A 16091-nucleotide genomic window follows, 5' to 3' on the forward strand; every position below is an offset into this window, starting at 1 on the left:
TGATAAAAGAACTGTTGTAACCGGACGTGACCAGCTATACTAAAACTCACATTATATTCGGAGAACTTAAATACTTCATAAATTTGAAACTGAGGTTATTTTAGTAAGAATGTACCTATCTGAACAGATTCCATATCCCACAACATAATAAATCGCTAACAATCGGCTCTTTTTCACCCACATAGTAAGCCTCTCTGTCTATGACTGAACACGAGCGAGAAGTTTCAGAGAGAACTCATGTTCATACTCTTCTAAAAATACAGTAGCTTTCTGTTGATAAAACAGTGATTTCTCACAACATTCTCCAAATGTTAAAGAACATGGATTCATATTCATCTATGCTTAACTAAACAATTCGAAATTTTATTTTTGTCCACCTGATTAGGAAAATTGCACACTGTGTGCTGGAACGAGTTTTTTTTATTATTAATAAATAATAACCAGAACAGAGATTTATGTTAGTTTACCATTCACGTGTATTGTTTTTACACAATTTAAAGAAATAAAGTAGTACTCATTTTGTTTACACACTGAAATATTCATTCTACTTCTCTACTATGTAAATTACTGGTATTTTCAGAAGAGTGAATATTTTTAAGCAGGTCTTCTTTGGGTCACAATTTTGCTGGAGGCATATCAATGTTACTGTAATGGCATCATTGTTGGTGTATAAAACGTATATTTTTAAGCAGTAGAAAATAATGCAGTCTCGCAATAGTGTTCTAGTAGTAGGTGCCATGGAGGGAAGTGTGTCTGTCTTAGAGGGATCTTCAAGGTCCAGAAAGAGGAAAAGAATGTCGGAGACAAGGCGAAAGAAAGAATATGAAGCCAGGTACAATATTTAATTAAATCTCCACTGTAAATTAAATGAAAACAATGTGGTCCTGAGTTAAAATGTTGGTAAAAATGTCATGAATATACGACTCCATAATTTTATTCTAGATATTATAATGACAAGGATTATGGTATCATGGAATTTGAACCTCCCAGTAGTCACAAGGAAGAGTGCTTCAAATGCTGTTCGATCCCCGCATATAGTTTTATAAAGTCCAGAAAAAGGGTTTATGTACATTACAACAAAGTGAAATAAGACAGGCTTCTTGCTTCATTGATGTCTGTTTCATCCACGAAGAGGCGACATCAACGAAAACACTATTTCGAAAAATTGAACAGTCTTGTTGTAAAATATATGGTAAGAGGGTTTTTGAATGTAGTAATCATGTTCATGATAGCGTACATAATAATTTATGCATTTGTAAGCATCTCAAAAATATTATTTCCGATCTGGGTAGCACATTGGTAGCGTGCCCGCCACTGAACTCAAGGGTGCGTGGTCAAACCCAGCCCAAGTGGTGGATTTTAAGTTTCTGAAATCCACAGCACATCAAAGATATTACCCTAAAGACACTCAATTCAACGTTAAAAGTGGTTATGTCGCGATATAACCAAGTTGTTACAGTGACTATAACCAGATAAAAAAATTATTATTATTATTATTATTATTATTATTATTATTATTATTTTATTATTATTATTAACATTATAGCATCCAACATACTGGCTGGAAAGCCCACTAAGGAAAGAATGGGTGACGATCGTAGGTCAAAACGGTCTCAAAAAGAGACGATCTGTTATTACATTTATGTCAAACTTGAAAACATGCGAAAGCCACTACTCTCGCGGAATAAGTAGGACATTGTACCTTCTTTCAAATCTCAGTATAAGCAAACTACACAAAATTTATAATTCCAGTGTGTCAGACTCTTTCAAAGTAAAATGGTTGTTCTTTTACAACATCTTTTCCACTGAATTCAACTTGGAGTTTGGTACACCTGCTACCGACACAGGTAGATATTGTGCAAGAATGAATCATGAAGTGCAATCATCCGTCAGTGGTAAGAAAAGGAAGAAATTCGTGCTGCACTCATCGCCCACAAAATCAGAGCAAAGAAATTCTACAAAATTTTGAAAGAAAATCCACAAAATTTTGACACACTTTGTTTCGATTTACAACAGGTTCAGTTGTGGCCGAAACTACCAATAAGTATGTTAGACAGATTAGTTTCTGCGCATTCTGTATTACACATGTTGAGAACAAATCCCCTAACTTTTACTGCTGAACTGAAAATCAGGGAAGCCGAGAAGCAAAAGAAGTAGTTTCAGCTCTTACAAATTTTCTTAGCAAACAGAATTTTGATGAAGCTGTCTCCACTAAAAGGCTAGTTCCAGACGAGTGTGAAGGCCAAAATCGAAATTCCATTCTTGTACATGCTCTCTAGTGGTGGCTTCTGCAAAATCACCGCAATCTGTGAAAGACATATGTTCATATGTATGACTTTTCTTAGTCGAGGTCCTCCCAACAGGTAGGGCGTTTGGCATAATAGAAAAAGCATTGCGAAGTGACTCTGAAATATTTATGTCTAAAGACTACCACAATTTCTGTCGTAATGTGGACAAAGTTTCCGCTCTGGGGACTTCAAGACTTCAAGGCATTTATCTCCAAAGTTTATAAGTTGGAAGGGATCAGTACTATGAAAACAATACGTCTGACGAAGACAATAAGGCAGGTAAAAACGAATGTAAATGTAGCAATGAATGTATCATATCGACATTATCATTCTAGATGTTCGAAATCATTGTTAAAGAGAGGTTGTCACGTGAAAGATATAACTCAGCCCTTGAACATACCATTTTGCCCAGGTAATGTAAAAACTGCAAAGAAGGCTGTTATGGACTGTTTGTTGAAACAAAGGTTTAGAGATGAGTGGAGGAACATGCGAAAACAACAGTTTTATGCAAACATTGTTGATTATCAGAAAAATGACACAGAATGAAGAGGAAAATGGAAGATGTGATTGTCTTGATAAGGAAGAAGATTTTGGAATAATATAGCAATTTCTTTTGTGTTTTGATTTACTTGTGAAGATGAATAAAACATAATAGTCATAAATCTTGGACCATTAGTTCATTAACAATCACTGTAACATGTACTGGTAAGAGTTAATTTTGCTTTAGTAAACTTGATTTCCTACTTGTATTTCGTTAGCTTCCGTTTCAAAAACCATTTTGTCCACCTGTATGGAACAAAACAAGTTAAGTCCGATCATTTTTTTTTAAAGTTGCGATTATTCATAATTTAGATGCAACTGATTTTCAGCGCTAGTCATTTTGTTATCAAGAAACAGTCCTTTTCACAACAGTGGTTTCTTTTAATTTTTTTATGCACAAGTTTAAGCGGTAGAAGTTTTTCGTCTTTTCTGAAAATTTATTATTTGTGGACTTAACGGGTTTTGTTTTGGAGCTCCTCACTTCATTTCGACCTCTGCGAGAGGTTTATGACTCTTTGGCAGTCCTTTGTCAGTATCTAAAAATAAAATATTGCTCTCTCATTGTGTTGTTTTGACATGTGCGCGCTGTTTTCGTCGACGAAAATTCAGTTTCCCAATGGCAGCCTCTGGAGACAAACGTTATTTGACTATTTGATTACTATGTCTGATAACGAATTAGAATGTGAAGATCCCCGTAATCTGTGTGAAATTGACAAAATCGACAAATTATGTGAAAATATAGGTACAGACGTCGCTGATAAAGATGCAGATTACGTTCCTAGCAGAGGTGACTCTTCAGGTGATTCATCGGATAATGTGAGGCAAGATACGAGTAACCAGAACAGTCAGCTCATACTTCATCTACAAGAGGTAAGCTACATAATTTATTATTATTATTATTATTATTATTATTATTATTATTATTGCAGTGAAACCTGCCTTTGCGGTCACTTCATTTTAAATGGCCACCTGGCCAAAAGGCCATTTTTTTCTGGAACCAATTGGATTTTCCATAAGATCAATACAAATTCTCTCTTTATTTAGCGGCCACTTCATGAGCCGGCCAGCGACCGGGGTCTATTTGGATTGGAACCTGTCTATAACAGTCACTGTCCAACAAAAAATCTTTTCAAGGATACTGTCTGACCTATTTTTTCAATGGTTAGAGGATGGGAAGCAATATCTCGAGGACAATAGCTAAGTGTACAACAGTACACCCTCCATATCTTGGGGTTAGTTGGTTACTGTTTTATGACTCTTTTGTCACTTTCCACTCCGACCTTGCACAGCTATAAATTCTTACTAGTTTTTAAAGGATTGAAACACGGACCTTTTCTATCGAAAATGTCATAGCATGTTTTAGGTCAGTAGTTAAGCATTCGATTATTTTTTTTCTCCTCTTTGTATCTTTCTCTATTTGGACCAGCTTTTACGAATTTTTCTTCTTTTCATTCAGTTGATTCAGAGTAACTGTGAAGTTAGTTTGACAGAGAAATCATGTCTAACAATAAATCTAGAGTGGTGTTAAGTTTAGAGGTGAGACGAAAAATGATTGAAGAAAGTGAGAAGGGAACATCTGTGAGAAAAATTGCAGAAACATTCAAATGTGGAAGGACACAAATAAACAGTATAATTAAGAATAAAGATGAAATATTACAAGAATGGGAGAAAAATATGTGTGGTGGCCAAAAAAGGAAGAGAGAATCTATGTTTAGTAATGTGAATGATTTCGTTTACGAATGGTTCAAGTTTGCGAGGGCGAAGAAATTGCCAGTAAATGGGCCTATGATTCAAGAAAAAGTTCCTGAAATTGCCAAAGAACTCAATGTAAGCAATTTTGTTGCTAGTAATGGGTGATTAAAGTGCTTTAGAAAACGGCATAACATTGCATTTCGTTCTGTGTCTGGTGAAGAAGGTGACATTGCAACCAATGTTATTGAAGAATGGAAAAAATAGACTGCCTTCAATTCTTGCGGAATATGAACTCAGAGACATTTACAATGTTCACGAAACTGGTTTTCTTTTCAGGGCCCTCCCTAACAAAACTTTAAGTTTTAAGAAAAAAAGAGTGTAAAGGGGGAAAATGGGCAAAACACAGAATAACCCTGCTCTTTTGTTGTAATGCTGCAGGAGAAAAAGAACCACTCTTAATGATAGGAAAATCATTGAAACCGAGATGTTTGAAAAATGCTGACATGGGTTTATTGGGGGTGAAGCGGACTGCCAACAATAAAGCTTGGATGACATCATCATTGTTTGAGAATTAGCTATGCGATTTCAATTCCAAGATTAAATGACAAAATCGCAATGTGATCCGGGAAATTGATGTTTCTTCCCCAAATACGACATCACACCTCCAGCCCCTTGATCAAGGTATTATTCAGTAATTTCAACTGAGGTACTGCAAGCGAGTTTAGGAAAGGCTAGTTGCAAAAATGGAAGAGACTAACATTAATATGCATGATTGTCGTACAGGCACAGTATTAAAAAATCAATGAAATGTAGTATTTTCATGCTGATTCATAAAAAACCGCAACCTTAATCAAGCGGCCACCTGATAAAACGGCCATTTTACAAGGTAACTTCAGATGGCCGCTTTAGACAGGTTTCATTGTTTTATTATTATTATTATTATTATTATTATTATTATTTTTCTTACTTATTATTGCTGCTATTATTATTATTATTATTATTACTTATTTACTTACTTTCTGGCTTTTAAGGAACCCGGAGGTTCATTGCCGCCCTCACATAAGCCCGCCATTGGTTCCTAGCCTGAGCAAGATTAATCCATTCTCTATCATCATATCCCACCTCCCTCAAATCCATTTTAATATTATCCTCCCATCTACGTCTCGGTCTCCCTAAAGGTCTGTTTCCCTCCGGCCTCCCAACTAACACACTATATGCATTTCTGGATTCGCCCATACATGTTACATCCCTGCCCATCTCAAACATCTGGATTTAACGTTCCTAATTATGTCAGGTTAAGAATACAATGCGTGCAGTTCTGTGTTGTGTAACTTTCTCCATTCTCCTGTAACTTCATCCCTCTTAGCCCCAAATATTTTCCTAAGCACCTAATTCTCAAACACCCTTAACCAATGTTCTTCTCTCAAAGTGAGAGTCCAAGTTTTTTTTTTTCATATTGCTGCTGTGATAATTCGAATTGAAGAAACATACTATTTACAAAAATATCGTGATGAAAATAATAGTAATAATAATAATAATAATAATAATAATAATAATAATTATTATTATTATTATTACTATTATTATTATTATTATTATTATTATTATTATTATTATTATTATTTTCATCACGATATTTTTTGTAAACAGTATGTTTCTTTAATTCGAATTATCACAGCAGCAATATGAAAAAATCTCTGTAACACTATTTTCTGGATGGAATTATGTCTCTAATACAAAAGCATTTAATTAATGAATTTATGTTTTCAGTTGCTTTATTACCACTGGCTCCTAACATGCCAACTACTAGAGGTGGCCGTGACAGAGGACGAGGACGACATTATCCTCAGATCACAAACAATCCTGTCCTAGGAAGTGTTGAGATTGCTGCTGATGGGACACAAGACTTATTCCTCCACAAGCTGCACCTGGAAGAAGAGCACGACAGAATATCGCGACAGAAGCCCCCGGACCTACAGGCCATCGAGCGCATGGAAACTCTTAATTGATGACAGCATGCTTCTGAATATAAAAGATGTACTGAAAACAGAGCACGTCAGGAATTATAAGACGACAGCTGGACCATTAGTATTGAAGCATTGGAAGCTAATATTACTCTTATGTATGTGAGAAGAGTATATGGGGCAAAATATTTTCCCCGAAAATTATTATGCTCGCAGGTTTGGGGACCAGCATTTTTTCGCAACACCATGAGTAGAAATCAGTTTAGTGAAATTTTGAGATTTCTCCGATTTGACGAGAATGCCACACGGTTTTAAAGATTACAAACAGACCGCTTTGCAGCTGCTACTCCTATATGGAATTCCTTCATTGCTTGCTATGTTACAAACCAAGTGAAAACATCACTGTGGATGAACAGTTGTTCCCTTGAAAGGCTCGCTGCCCATTCATACAGTACTTGGACAGCAAACAAGACAAGTTTGGAATAAAGTTTTGGCTGGCTGTTGATATATACTCTAAATACTTGGTGAACGGTTTTCCTTACCTTGGAAGAGATGTAGATGCTAGCAAAGCATGTTATAATGTGTCTGGCAGCGCCCTACCTTTCTAAGGGAAGAAATATTACATGCGACACATTTTTCATGGCAAAATGTCATGGAGAAAATTTGAAACACAAGTGCCTACATTGTCCTTGCACAGTACCACTATTTACAAGTCAGGTGACATGACCCTAACCTCCTATCATTGTAAAAATAACAAGAATGTGCTCCTATTGAGCCCAATACACAACACAGTTAACATCAAGGACCAGCATCAAAAAAAGCTATCTGAAACAGTGATGTTCTATAATGAAACTAAGTGTGGTGTTGACATAGATCATATGGCTCGACTTTACACTGTGAAATATTGGTGTCGTAGATGGCCTATGTACTCGTATAATTTTTTTCTTTTCAATGTGCTTGACCTGGCCGCAATCAATGCATACATTCTGTACAAGAAAGTAACAGGTGACAAAATTTCCTGGTGCCAGTTCACATTAAAGATGGGGGAAGAATTCGCAGCTAGATATGTAACCACTAGACAAATAGCCCCTCTTCCTGAAAGAATTCCTCCCCAGAACAACGTTCGCAAGACATGTCAGATTGAAGGATACAGAGGGAAGAACAGAAGGAAAAATCAATGCGCAAAGAGTATGTGAACCTTGCTTAGCAAGTTCTGAGTGTACCTGTGTAAGGTTTTATGATTCAGCCAGTGGCTTTCAATAAACAGTAAATGAAAGGATTCCTATTTTTGTGTTTCCTGTTGATAATTTTATTCTTGTTTATAATGTAAACTATAATATTTAAATGTGAAAATTATTCCTTTCATTTCTACTTATATTTCTTAATATGAACTCAATAGTTATTAAAGCCTTAATAATCTCATATAATAGAGAAAAATGATACATATTCCTTAAAAGAATTTAAAAATTATCTAAACAAACATTCCTACCCAAAACTGTTAAATATCCAGAATGAAACCCTAATAAACCTGCACCCATCAAAATGACAAGTCCGGTCCTTGTAGGTAGAAAGTAACTCTAGTCCTCCTAGTGTTAACTGTCGTCAAATTTGTAAAAGTGCAGTTACCGGTATCATTCTTCTGGACCCTTATGGTCACCTTCATTAAAGGGCAGATTCATTTTTATTAAGTCTTTCATCATAATTACGTTCACATTACAAATAACACTCACAGGTAACTATCATTTCATGTACGTTGGCAGCTTCTTCAAATTGTTATTAGAGGAGAAAAATTCACTCCGGCACCGAGGACCCTTGGTTCTACGTACCAAGAGCTCTAACCAATGAGCTAGACCGAAGTTCAATCCACAGCATCAGATTGAATCCCTCTCCTCTAGTGTTTTTCCCCTTGTGGCCTTACTCCATTTTCGACATATATGTTGACATATATTAAGTCAACCACCATTATACAAGGAGCGCACTCAATTGAGTGACTTGGTGACCGGAATTCCACAGTATATGCACTGTTGGGCGAAGAACCTATGTAAAGATTAATTTTTTAGTCGTACAGAATTTATCTGTTATGGTAACAATGTTTATTAGAGGACAAAAATTCGCTCTGGCACTGGGGATGGAACCCGGATCCTTGGTTCTAAGTACCAAGCACTCTAACCACTGACCTAACCTGAAGTTCAATTCACAGCGAATTTTTCTCCTCTAATAACAATAACAGATAAATTCTGTAGGACCAAAAAATTAATCTTTATATGACACTCGGGAGGAAATTAAACGCAGAATAAATATGGGAAATGCGTGTTATTATTCGGTTGAGAAGCTCTTATCATCCAGTCTGCTGTCGAAAAATCTGAAAGATAGAATTTATAAAACAGTTATATTACCGGTTCTTCTGTATGGTTGTGAAACTTGGACTCTCACACTCTGAGAGAGGAACATAGGTTCAGGGTGTTTGAGAATAAGGTGCTAAGGAAAATATTTGGGGCTAAGCGGGATGAAGTTACAGGAGAATGGAGAAAGTTACACAACACAGAACTGCACGCATTGTATTCTTCACCTGACATAATTAGGAACATTAAATCCAGACGTTTGAGATGGGCAGGGCATGTAGCACATATGGGCGAATCCAGAAATGCATATAGAGTGTTAGTTGGGAGACCGGAGGGAAAAAGACCTTTAGGGAGGCCGAGACGTAGATGGGAGGATAATATTAAAATGGATTTGAGGGAGGTGGGGTATGATGATAGAGACTGGATTAATCTTGCACAGGATAGGGACCGCTGGCGGGCTTATGTGAGGGCGGCAATGAACCTTCGGGTTCCTTAAAAGCCATTTGTAAGTAAGTAAGTAGATTATTCGCCTAACGGTGCATATACTGTGGAACCCCAGCCACCAAGTCACTCGATTGAGTGTGCTCCTTGTATAATGGCAGTTGACATAATTATATGTCAACATAGCTATATATGTCGTCCCTTGTTAACATGTTTCGACCTATTTTCGGTCATCTTCGGAATCCGAAGATGATCGAAATTAGGTCGAAACATGTTAAAAAGGTACGTTAAAAATTTAACACAAGAAAGTACTTACCCTACATATTCCGAAATAATTTATTGTTAGGTACCATAAATAAATTCTGTAGGACCAAAAAATTAATCTTTAATCAAATGATGCAGTCAATATAACAGAAAGTAACTGCCAACTGTAGTATTTCTCAATATCAAAATTCGAAACAAAGTTGGCAAAAGAAAATTCAACATGGCAACTAGGAAATCACAATAATCCACATATGTAGTTGATTCATTGTGTTTTGCCCGAGGGCAGGTCTTTCACTCCAAACTCAGCATTCTCCAGTCTTTCCTATTTTCTGCCTTCCTCTTTTTCTCCTCATATGATCCATATGTCTTAATATCGTCTATCATCTGATACCTTCTTCTCCCCTGACCTCTTCTCTCGTTCACCATTCCTTCCAGTGCATCCTTCAAAAGGCAGTTTCTGCTCAACCAGTGACTCAGCCAATTCCTTTTCCTCTTCCTGATCATTTCAGCATCATATAATATGTAGTAATAGGGCGAAAATGGTTAGGTTTTACTCTCTGTCAGTCTAAGATGTTAGTCATTTCTGAATGAATTTAGTATTTTTTTTATTTTAGTATTATTTTACGACGCTTTATCAACAGCTTAGGTTATTTAGCATCTGAATGAGATGAAGGTGGTAATGCTGATGAAATGAGTCTGGAGTCCAGCGTCAAAAGTTACCCAGCATTTGCTCATATTGGTTTGTGGGAAAACCCCGGAAAAAATCTCAACCAGGAATTGAACCTGGGCCACCTGGTTTCGCGGCCAGACATGCTAACTGTTACTCCACAGGTGTGGATTTCTGGATGAAGATACACATTTTTAAATAATATGAAATTCGAGTTCAATATGAAATACGGTATATGTCTTGCTGTCACTGCTACCAGAATTAAATAAAAATGTTGCTTAATGTCTTCAGCCACTTGCATGTTTCAAGTTTAGATATGACATCAAACTTCCGACACCCATGACCTAGTTGTAGGTAGTGGTAGGTAATAAATAGGGAAAGGAAGGTCATGCATTTGCATATTTATTCTCTATCGTTGTGTGAATATGCTGAAAGTTTATCCACATGCATCACAAATTTCTGAATACAAGTGCATATTTTGCCTTTATTTATAAAAGCATCATATTTTAACATTTATGCAGGGAAACTGCATATTATGTATGTTTGTCTTTCCCTCATTTTTAAAAGTGTGTAACCTCATAAACATGACTAATTTATGTTTATGAATTTTGAACTAACGATAACGTCCTCATAGGGAGATTCTCAAGTTAGCAATTGGTATTCCTTCACTGCAGTCTTTAATAAATTTCGATAGAACAATATCCAGTTTAACATCAGTGCCAGGAAATGTAGAAGATAAAGTGAACGAGAAAACAGCAAATATTCTTTCCAAAAACCCTGGCTATTATCAACTTAAAGAAATTCAAGATATTCTCGAAGGAAAAACACCCCAAAAACCAACAAAATTTTCTATGGAACAGCTCAGAGCTTTTGCGCAAGCCCCTCTTACTTCTTATGACGTAGAACGAAGTTTTTCGTGCTACAAAGCTATGCTGAGAGACAACAAGCGAAGAATGACAACAGAAAACATATGTCACTACTTAGTTGTGAACTACAACAGTATAAATAGAGCATTCAGCAATGAGGCAACCACTTCAAAATCCACAGACTAAGCCTATACCTTATTATTCTGTTAAAATAATCTCAGACTGATAATGCATAATATCTTGTAGCATACGAGGGGTAGTCATAAAGTTTTAATTATCACCTCGAAAAATGAAGCTGCGACCATGAAACTTGGTGATGGTGTTAGTCCTTTTCTACATATTCACCCTTCAATGCGACATATTTTTCCCAACGATGGATGACTTGACGGAGGCCTTTGGTTGTAGAAGTCTGCATTTTAGCTGTTCAGGAAACGTTCCACCTCGAAAATCACCTCGTCGTCATTCTGGAAATGCCTGCCACGCAATGATTTCTTCATCCGAGGAAAGAGGAAGAATTCACTGAGTGCCATATCAGGAGAATACCACCGAAAAATGTGAAGACCCAACCATGATCGGGCAAGGTGAAGCTGAGTGTTTTTTGGGACATCCAAGGTGTGGTGCTGACAGATTATGCTCAGAAGGGGCAAACCATCACAGGAGCATACTACCGAAATCTCCTGATGGGGTTACGGGAGGCTATCAAGACGAAGCGTCGCAGGAAGCTGTCCAAGGAGGTCCTTTTGCTTCATGACAACACCCCAGTTCATTCTGCACAGGACACAGTCACACATGCTGCTTCTTTAGGCTGTCAAATTTTGCCTCAACCCCCTTATTCTTCTGATATGGCACCCAGTGGCTCCTTCCTCTTTCCTCGGATGAAAAAACCATTGTGTGGCAGGCATTTCCAGAATGACGAAGAGGTGATTTTTGAGGTGGAACGTTTCCTGAACAGCCAAAATGCAGACTTCTACAACCAAGGCCTCCATCAAGTCATCCATCGTTGGGAAAAATGTGTCGCATTGAAGGGTGAATATGTAGAAAAGGACTAACACCATCACCAAGTTTCATGGTCGCAGCTTCATTTTTTCGAGGTGATAATTAAAACTTTATGACTACCCCTCGTATTTATCTATTTTTACGGCACAAATACATACATATTCTTCATGTTTTTAGGGCATGAACTTCCTTTCCCTGGTAATAAAGTATCAACTTCAAGGTTATTCAGGCTCGAAATTTGAGGAGAGTTTTTGCTAAATTCGATAGATGCAAAATTTTGCGAAAATGAGTTATATATCACAATCATATGACGTTTAGCTTCTGTATCACCTTATGCAGATAGACTACAGTGGAATATAGTGGACTATATGTTGTCAGCAAACAGCTGGATACATTAGAAGATTGATTGATCACCTTATGCTCCCAGATTTTGCATAATTCGATTCATACCATGTGTAGAGGATGATTAGAAATATCTCCTTCCCACAACATGAACTATGTACAGTAGTGTGCAAATTAATCCAAACAACGTAATTACTTATGCAAAAACACTCAAACGGAATAAAAAAGGGATCTAAAGATATACCTCAGAAATCTATGTGGCCTCCCTTGTTCCTAATAACAGCTCTGAGACGATTTGGCATGGGTTCCACTAATTTCCCACAAATATTCTTCATTTCTTCATCACGAAACCATACACCAATGAGGGCAGAAATCATCTTCTCCTTTGTAGAACAATCCATTTTTTGCATTCTTCTTTTGCAAATTGACCACAAGTTCTCAATGGGGTTGATGTCGGGTGAGTTGCCTGGCCAGGGGAGTACCTGAATATTCTTCTTGTTGAAGAATTCTGTAGTTTTTCGAGACGTATGTCATGGTGCCAGGTCTTGTTGGAACACACCTCTGCCATCCGGAAATGATTTTTGCAGCTGGGGTTCGATTCTGGTTTCCAATAAGTGAATATATTTGTCAGAATTCATCATTCCCTTGATAGGTATTAATGCTCCAGGCCCTTCATGTGTAAAACAACCCCAAAACATTACTTTAGGGGGGTATTTGGGTGCTTGTTGGAGATGAGCTGCTGTTACTTTTTCGGATCCTTTCCGTACATAAGAAACACGGTGGCCGTGGACCTCGAAATGAGACTCATCGGAAAAAAGTACATTCTTCCAGTCCAGTGTTGGTGTAATTTTGCCCACATTAAGCGTTTTTTGCACATAACAGGGGTTAGCAGTTGCTTCTTAATAGGCTTACGAGCCCTTTGTCCAGCTTCCAAAAGCCTATGCCGCACTGTTGTGACGTGAATATTCGCCCCAGTGGTAGCCATTAACTCGCGGGTTAAGTCGACAGCAGTTAGTCTAGGATTTAATTTACTTTTCCTGACAATTAAACGATCATCTGCAGGTGAAGTCTTCATTTTCCGGCCACAGTTTCCTTTTTTCTGGGATGTGATGGATCCAGTCTCCCTGTATCGTTTTATGATCGAATTAACAGTAGCCAAACCAATGTGACATTATGCAGCAATTTGCCTCTGTGCCATGGAAGAATGCTCTGCTAATGTTATAATTTTAGACAGTTTTCGTGGAGTTGTATCCATTTGTGAAGACGACAGAATGTACACAGGATTGCAGTATTAAGTCTTCAACACAACTGAAATGCTTATAAGTACAAAACGACAGGCAAAAGTCACATATTATAAAAAAATAATGACAGACCTTCAACAATGGAATTACACGTACTACAGATGTCAATTAAAGCGGTATGAGCAGCTGTGAGGCCAACAATGATAGAAAATGTAAAAATATGTCATGTTCGGATTAATTTGCACGCTACTGTATACAATAAAACTCGTTTTCTGAGAAAATTAATTTTGTGCATGTATCGAGTTTAGCAAAAATGCTCCTCATTTTACACGGGTAAGAAATAGCCCAAAAATTTGTGCTGCAGCCTTCCATCATGGACAGGGTTCTTTTACATGACATAAACCTACAACACAGCTTCACATCTCTCTCGGAGGAAACCATGCTTAACATTTCATCACTCTTTAAAATCCATTATCCTTGGCAGAATTTGAACTAGTGAACCTTGGGTCAAGTGGCCAATATGGTTACCACGAGGCCACCTGCGACAACAACTATGAAATGACAGTGTTTCTGTTCAATATACCCGTAAGTTCATAAATATCTTACCTGAGAGACGTCAATCATTCGGAAATCTTTGCTTTTTACATGAAGCCATCTTGGCCTCTGAGAAATTGGATCAGGACCATCCAAACACTGAAATAAATTAATAATTAATAGAACTCAAAACAAACAGTTCATAGAGCAAATAATCATCAATACAATTACTGCAAAATGTAGACAAATCTAGAGAAAATTAATTTCTCCACCGCCGCCGCCACCACCACCACCACCACCACTGCAATATGTACACAAATCTAGAGAATATTAATTTCTCCACCACAACCACCACTACTGCATATGTACACAAATCTAGAGACCACCACCACCACCACCACCAGTATTATTATTATTATTATTATTATTATTATTATTATTATTATTATTATTATCATCAATCAACAGGAGCGAAGACAATCGTGTTTAACTGAACTCTGTAGAGTGCAGATGCTGACACAGCAATGTAAGGTTATAGCTCAGAGTGCAACAAATATAGTGGGTAATAGTGTATTTTTATTACTAATCACTAAGTTAATTTCGAATACGACGAAAGTGAATTGTGAAAGTAAGATGGGAGTTGAGTTATGTGTGTATCCAGCAAGAATAGGAAGATTCTGGACAAAAGTGGGTGAAGTGTTTGGAGGTCAGACCCCCTTGGACTATGACTAACTACTTCGAGCAATATGAATAGTATTGACAATATTACTGATAATAATTGGAGGTGCTGAGTTAAATCCGGGGCCAACAAATGGAAAAGATACTTCACTTTTATTATCAATCCATGAAGAGATGAAGAAGGGACTCAAGGCATTGATGAAGGAAAACAAACAGAACTCCAATGATAATACAATACAATGAGAGGAGTTCGGCCGGCCCAGTGGATTGTGTCCCAGTATGGCTCTGATGGAAAGAGCACTCAGCACGCACAGCTGAGAGGTAGGAATAAAAAGAGAGATTACTTGAAGGAAAAACTGAGTGAGGTAGAAACAAATAGCAAAAATAAAAACATTAGAGATTTATATAAGGGTATAAAGGAATTCAAGAATGGATATTAGGCAAGGGTAAACATGATCAAGGATGAAAATGGTGACTTGCTTGCAGACTCTCATTCAATCCTGAACATATGGATAAACTATTTTGGGCAACTACTAAATATACATAGGCCAAATAGAAATGATCGGGACGAAATTGAAATACAAACTGATGAGCCATTTATACCCGAACCCGCACTTTCGGAAGTCAAAATCGCGATAGAAAATCTGAAAAATTATAAGTCTCCAAGTATTGATAAAATTCCAGCAGAATTAATACAAGAAGGTGGAAGCGCATTATCTAACGAAATTTATAAGCTTGTACTTGCTATTTGGGAAAAAGAAATTGTACCAGATCAATGGAAGGAGTCCATAATCGTACCTATCTTTAAGAAGGAGGACTAGACTAACTGTAGTAACTGTCGAGGAATATCACTTTTGTTGACGTCATACAAAATTTTGTCGAATATTCTTTTGAGAAGATTAACTCCATATGTAGATGAAATTATTCGGGATCATCAGTGTGATTTCAGGTGTAATAGATCAACTACTGATAAGATATTTTGTATTCGACAGATAATGGAGAAAAAATGGGAGTATAAGGGTACAGTGCATCAGTTATTCATAGATTTCAAAAAGGCATGTGACTCGGTTAAGAGAGGACTTTTATATGATATTCTTATTGAATTTGGTATTCCCAAGAAACTAGTTCGATTAATTTAAATGTGTCTCAGTGAAATGTACAGCAGAGTCCGTATAGGTCAGTTTCTGTCAGATGTGTTTCCAATTCACTGTGGGCTAAAGCAAGGAGATGCACTAT

General features: G+C 37.1%; 1 protein-coding gene across 4 annotated transcripts in view; it reads right to left on the minus strand.

Moving 5' to 3' along the window:
- LOC138691298 (pre-piRNA 3'-exonuclease trimmer-like) overlaps positions 1–16091 on the minus strand; it is a 355843-nt gene that overhangs the window by 130967 nt on the left and 208785 nt on the right. For all 4 annotated transcript variants that reach the window (XM_069813142.1, XM_069813140.1, XM_069813143.1 and 1 more), the window contains one exon: positions 14250–14336. In XM_069813142.1, the coding sequence (XP_069669243.1) occupies positions 14250–14336 (87 nt within the window). The remainder of the gene's footprint in view (positions 1–14249; positions 14337–16091) is intronic.

The sequence above is a fragment of the Periplaneta americana genome, chromosome 16, assembly GCF_040183065.1.
Source record: "Periplaneta americana isolate PAMFEO1 chromosome 16, P.americana_PAMFEO1_priV1, whole genome shotgun sequence".
NCBI lineage: Eukaryota > Metazoa > Arthropoda > Insecta > Blattodea > Blattidae > Periplaneta > Periplaneta americana.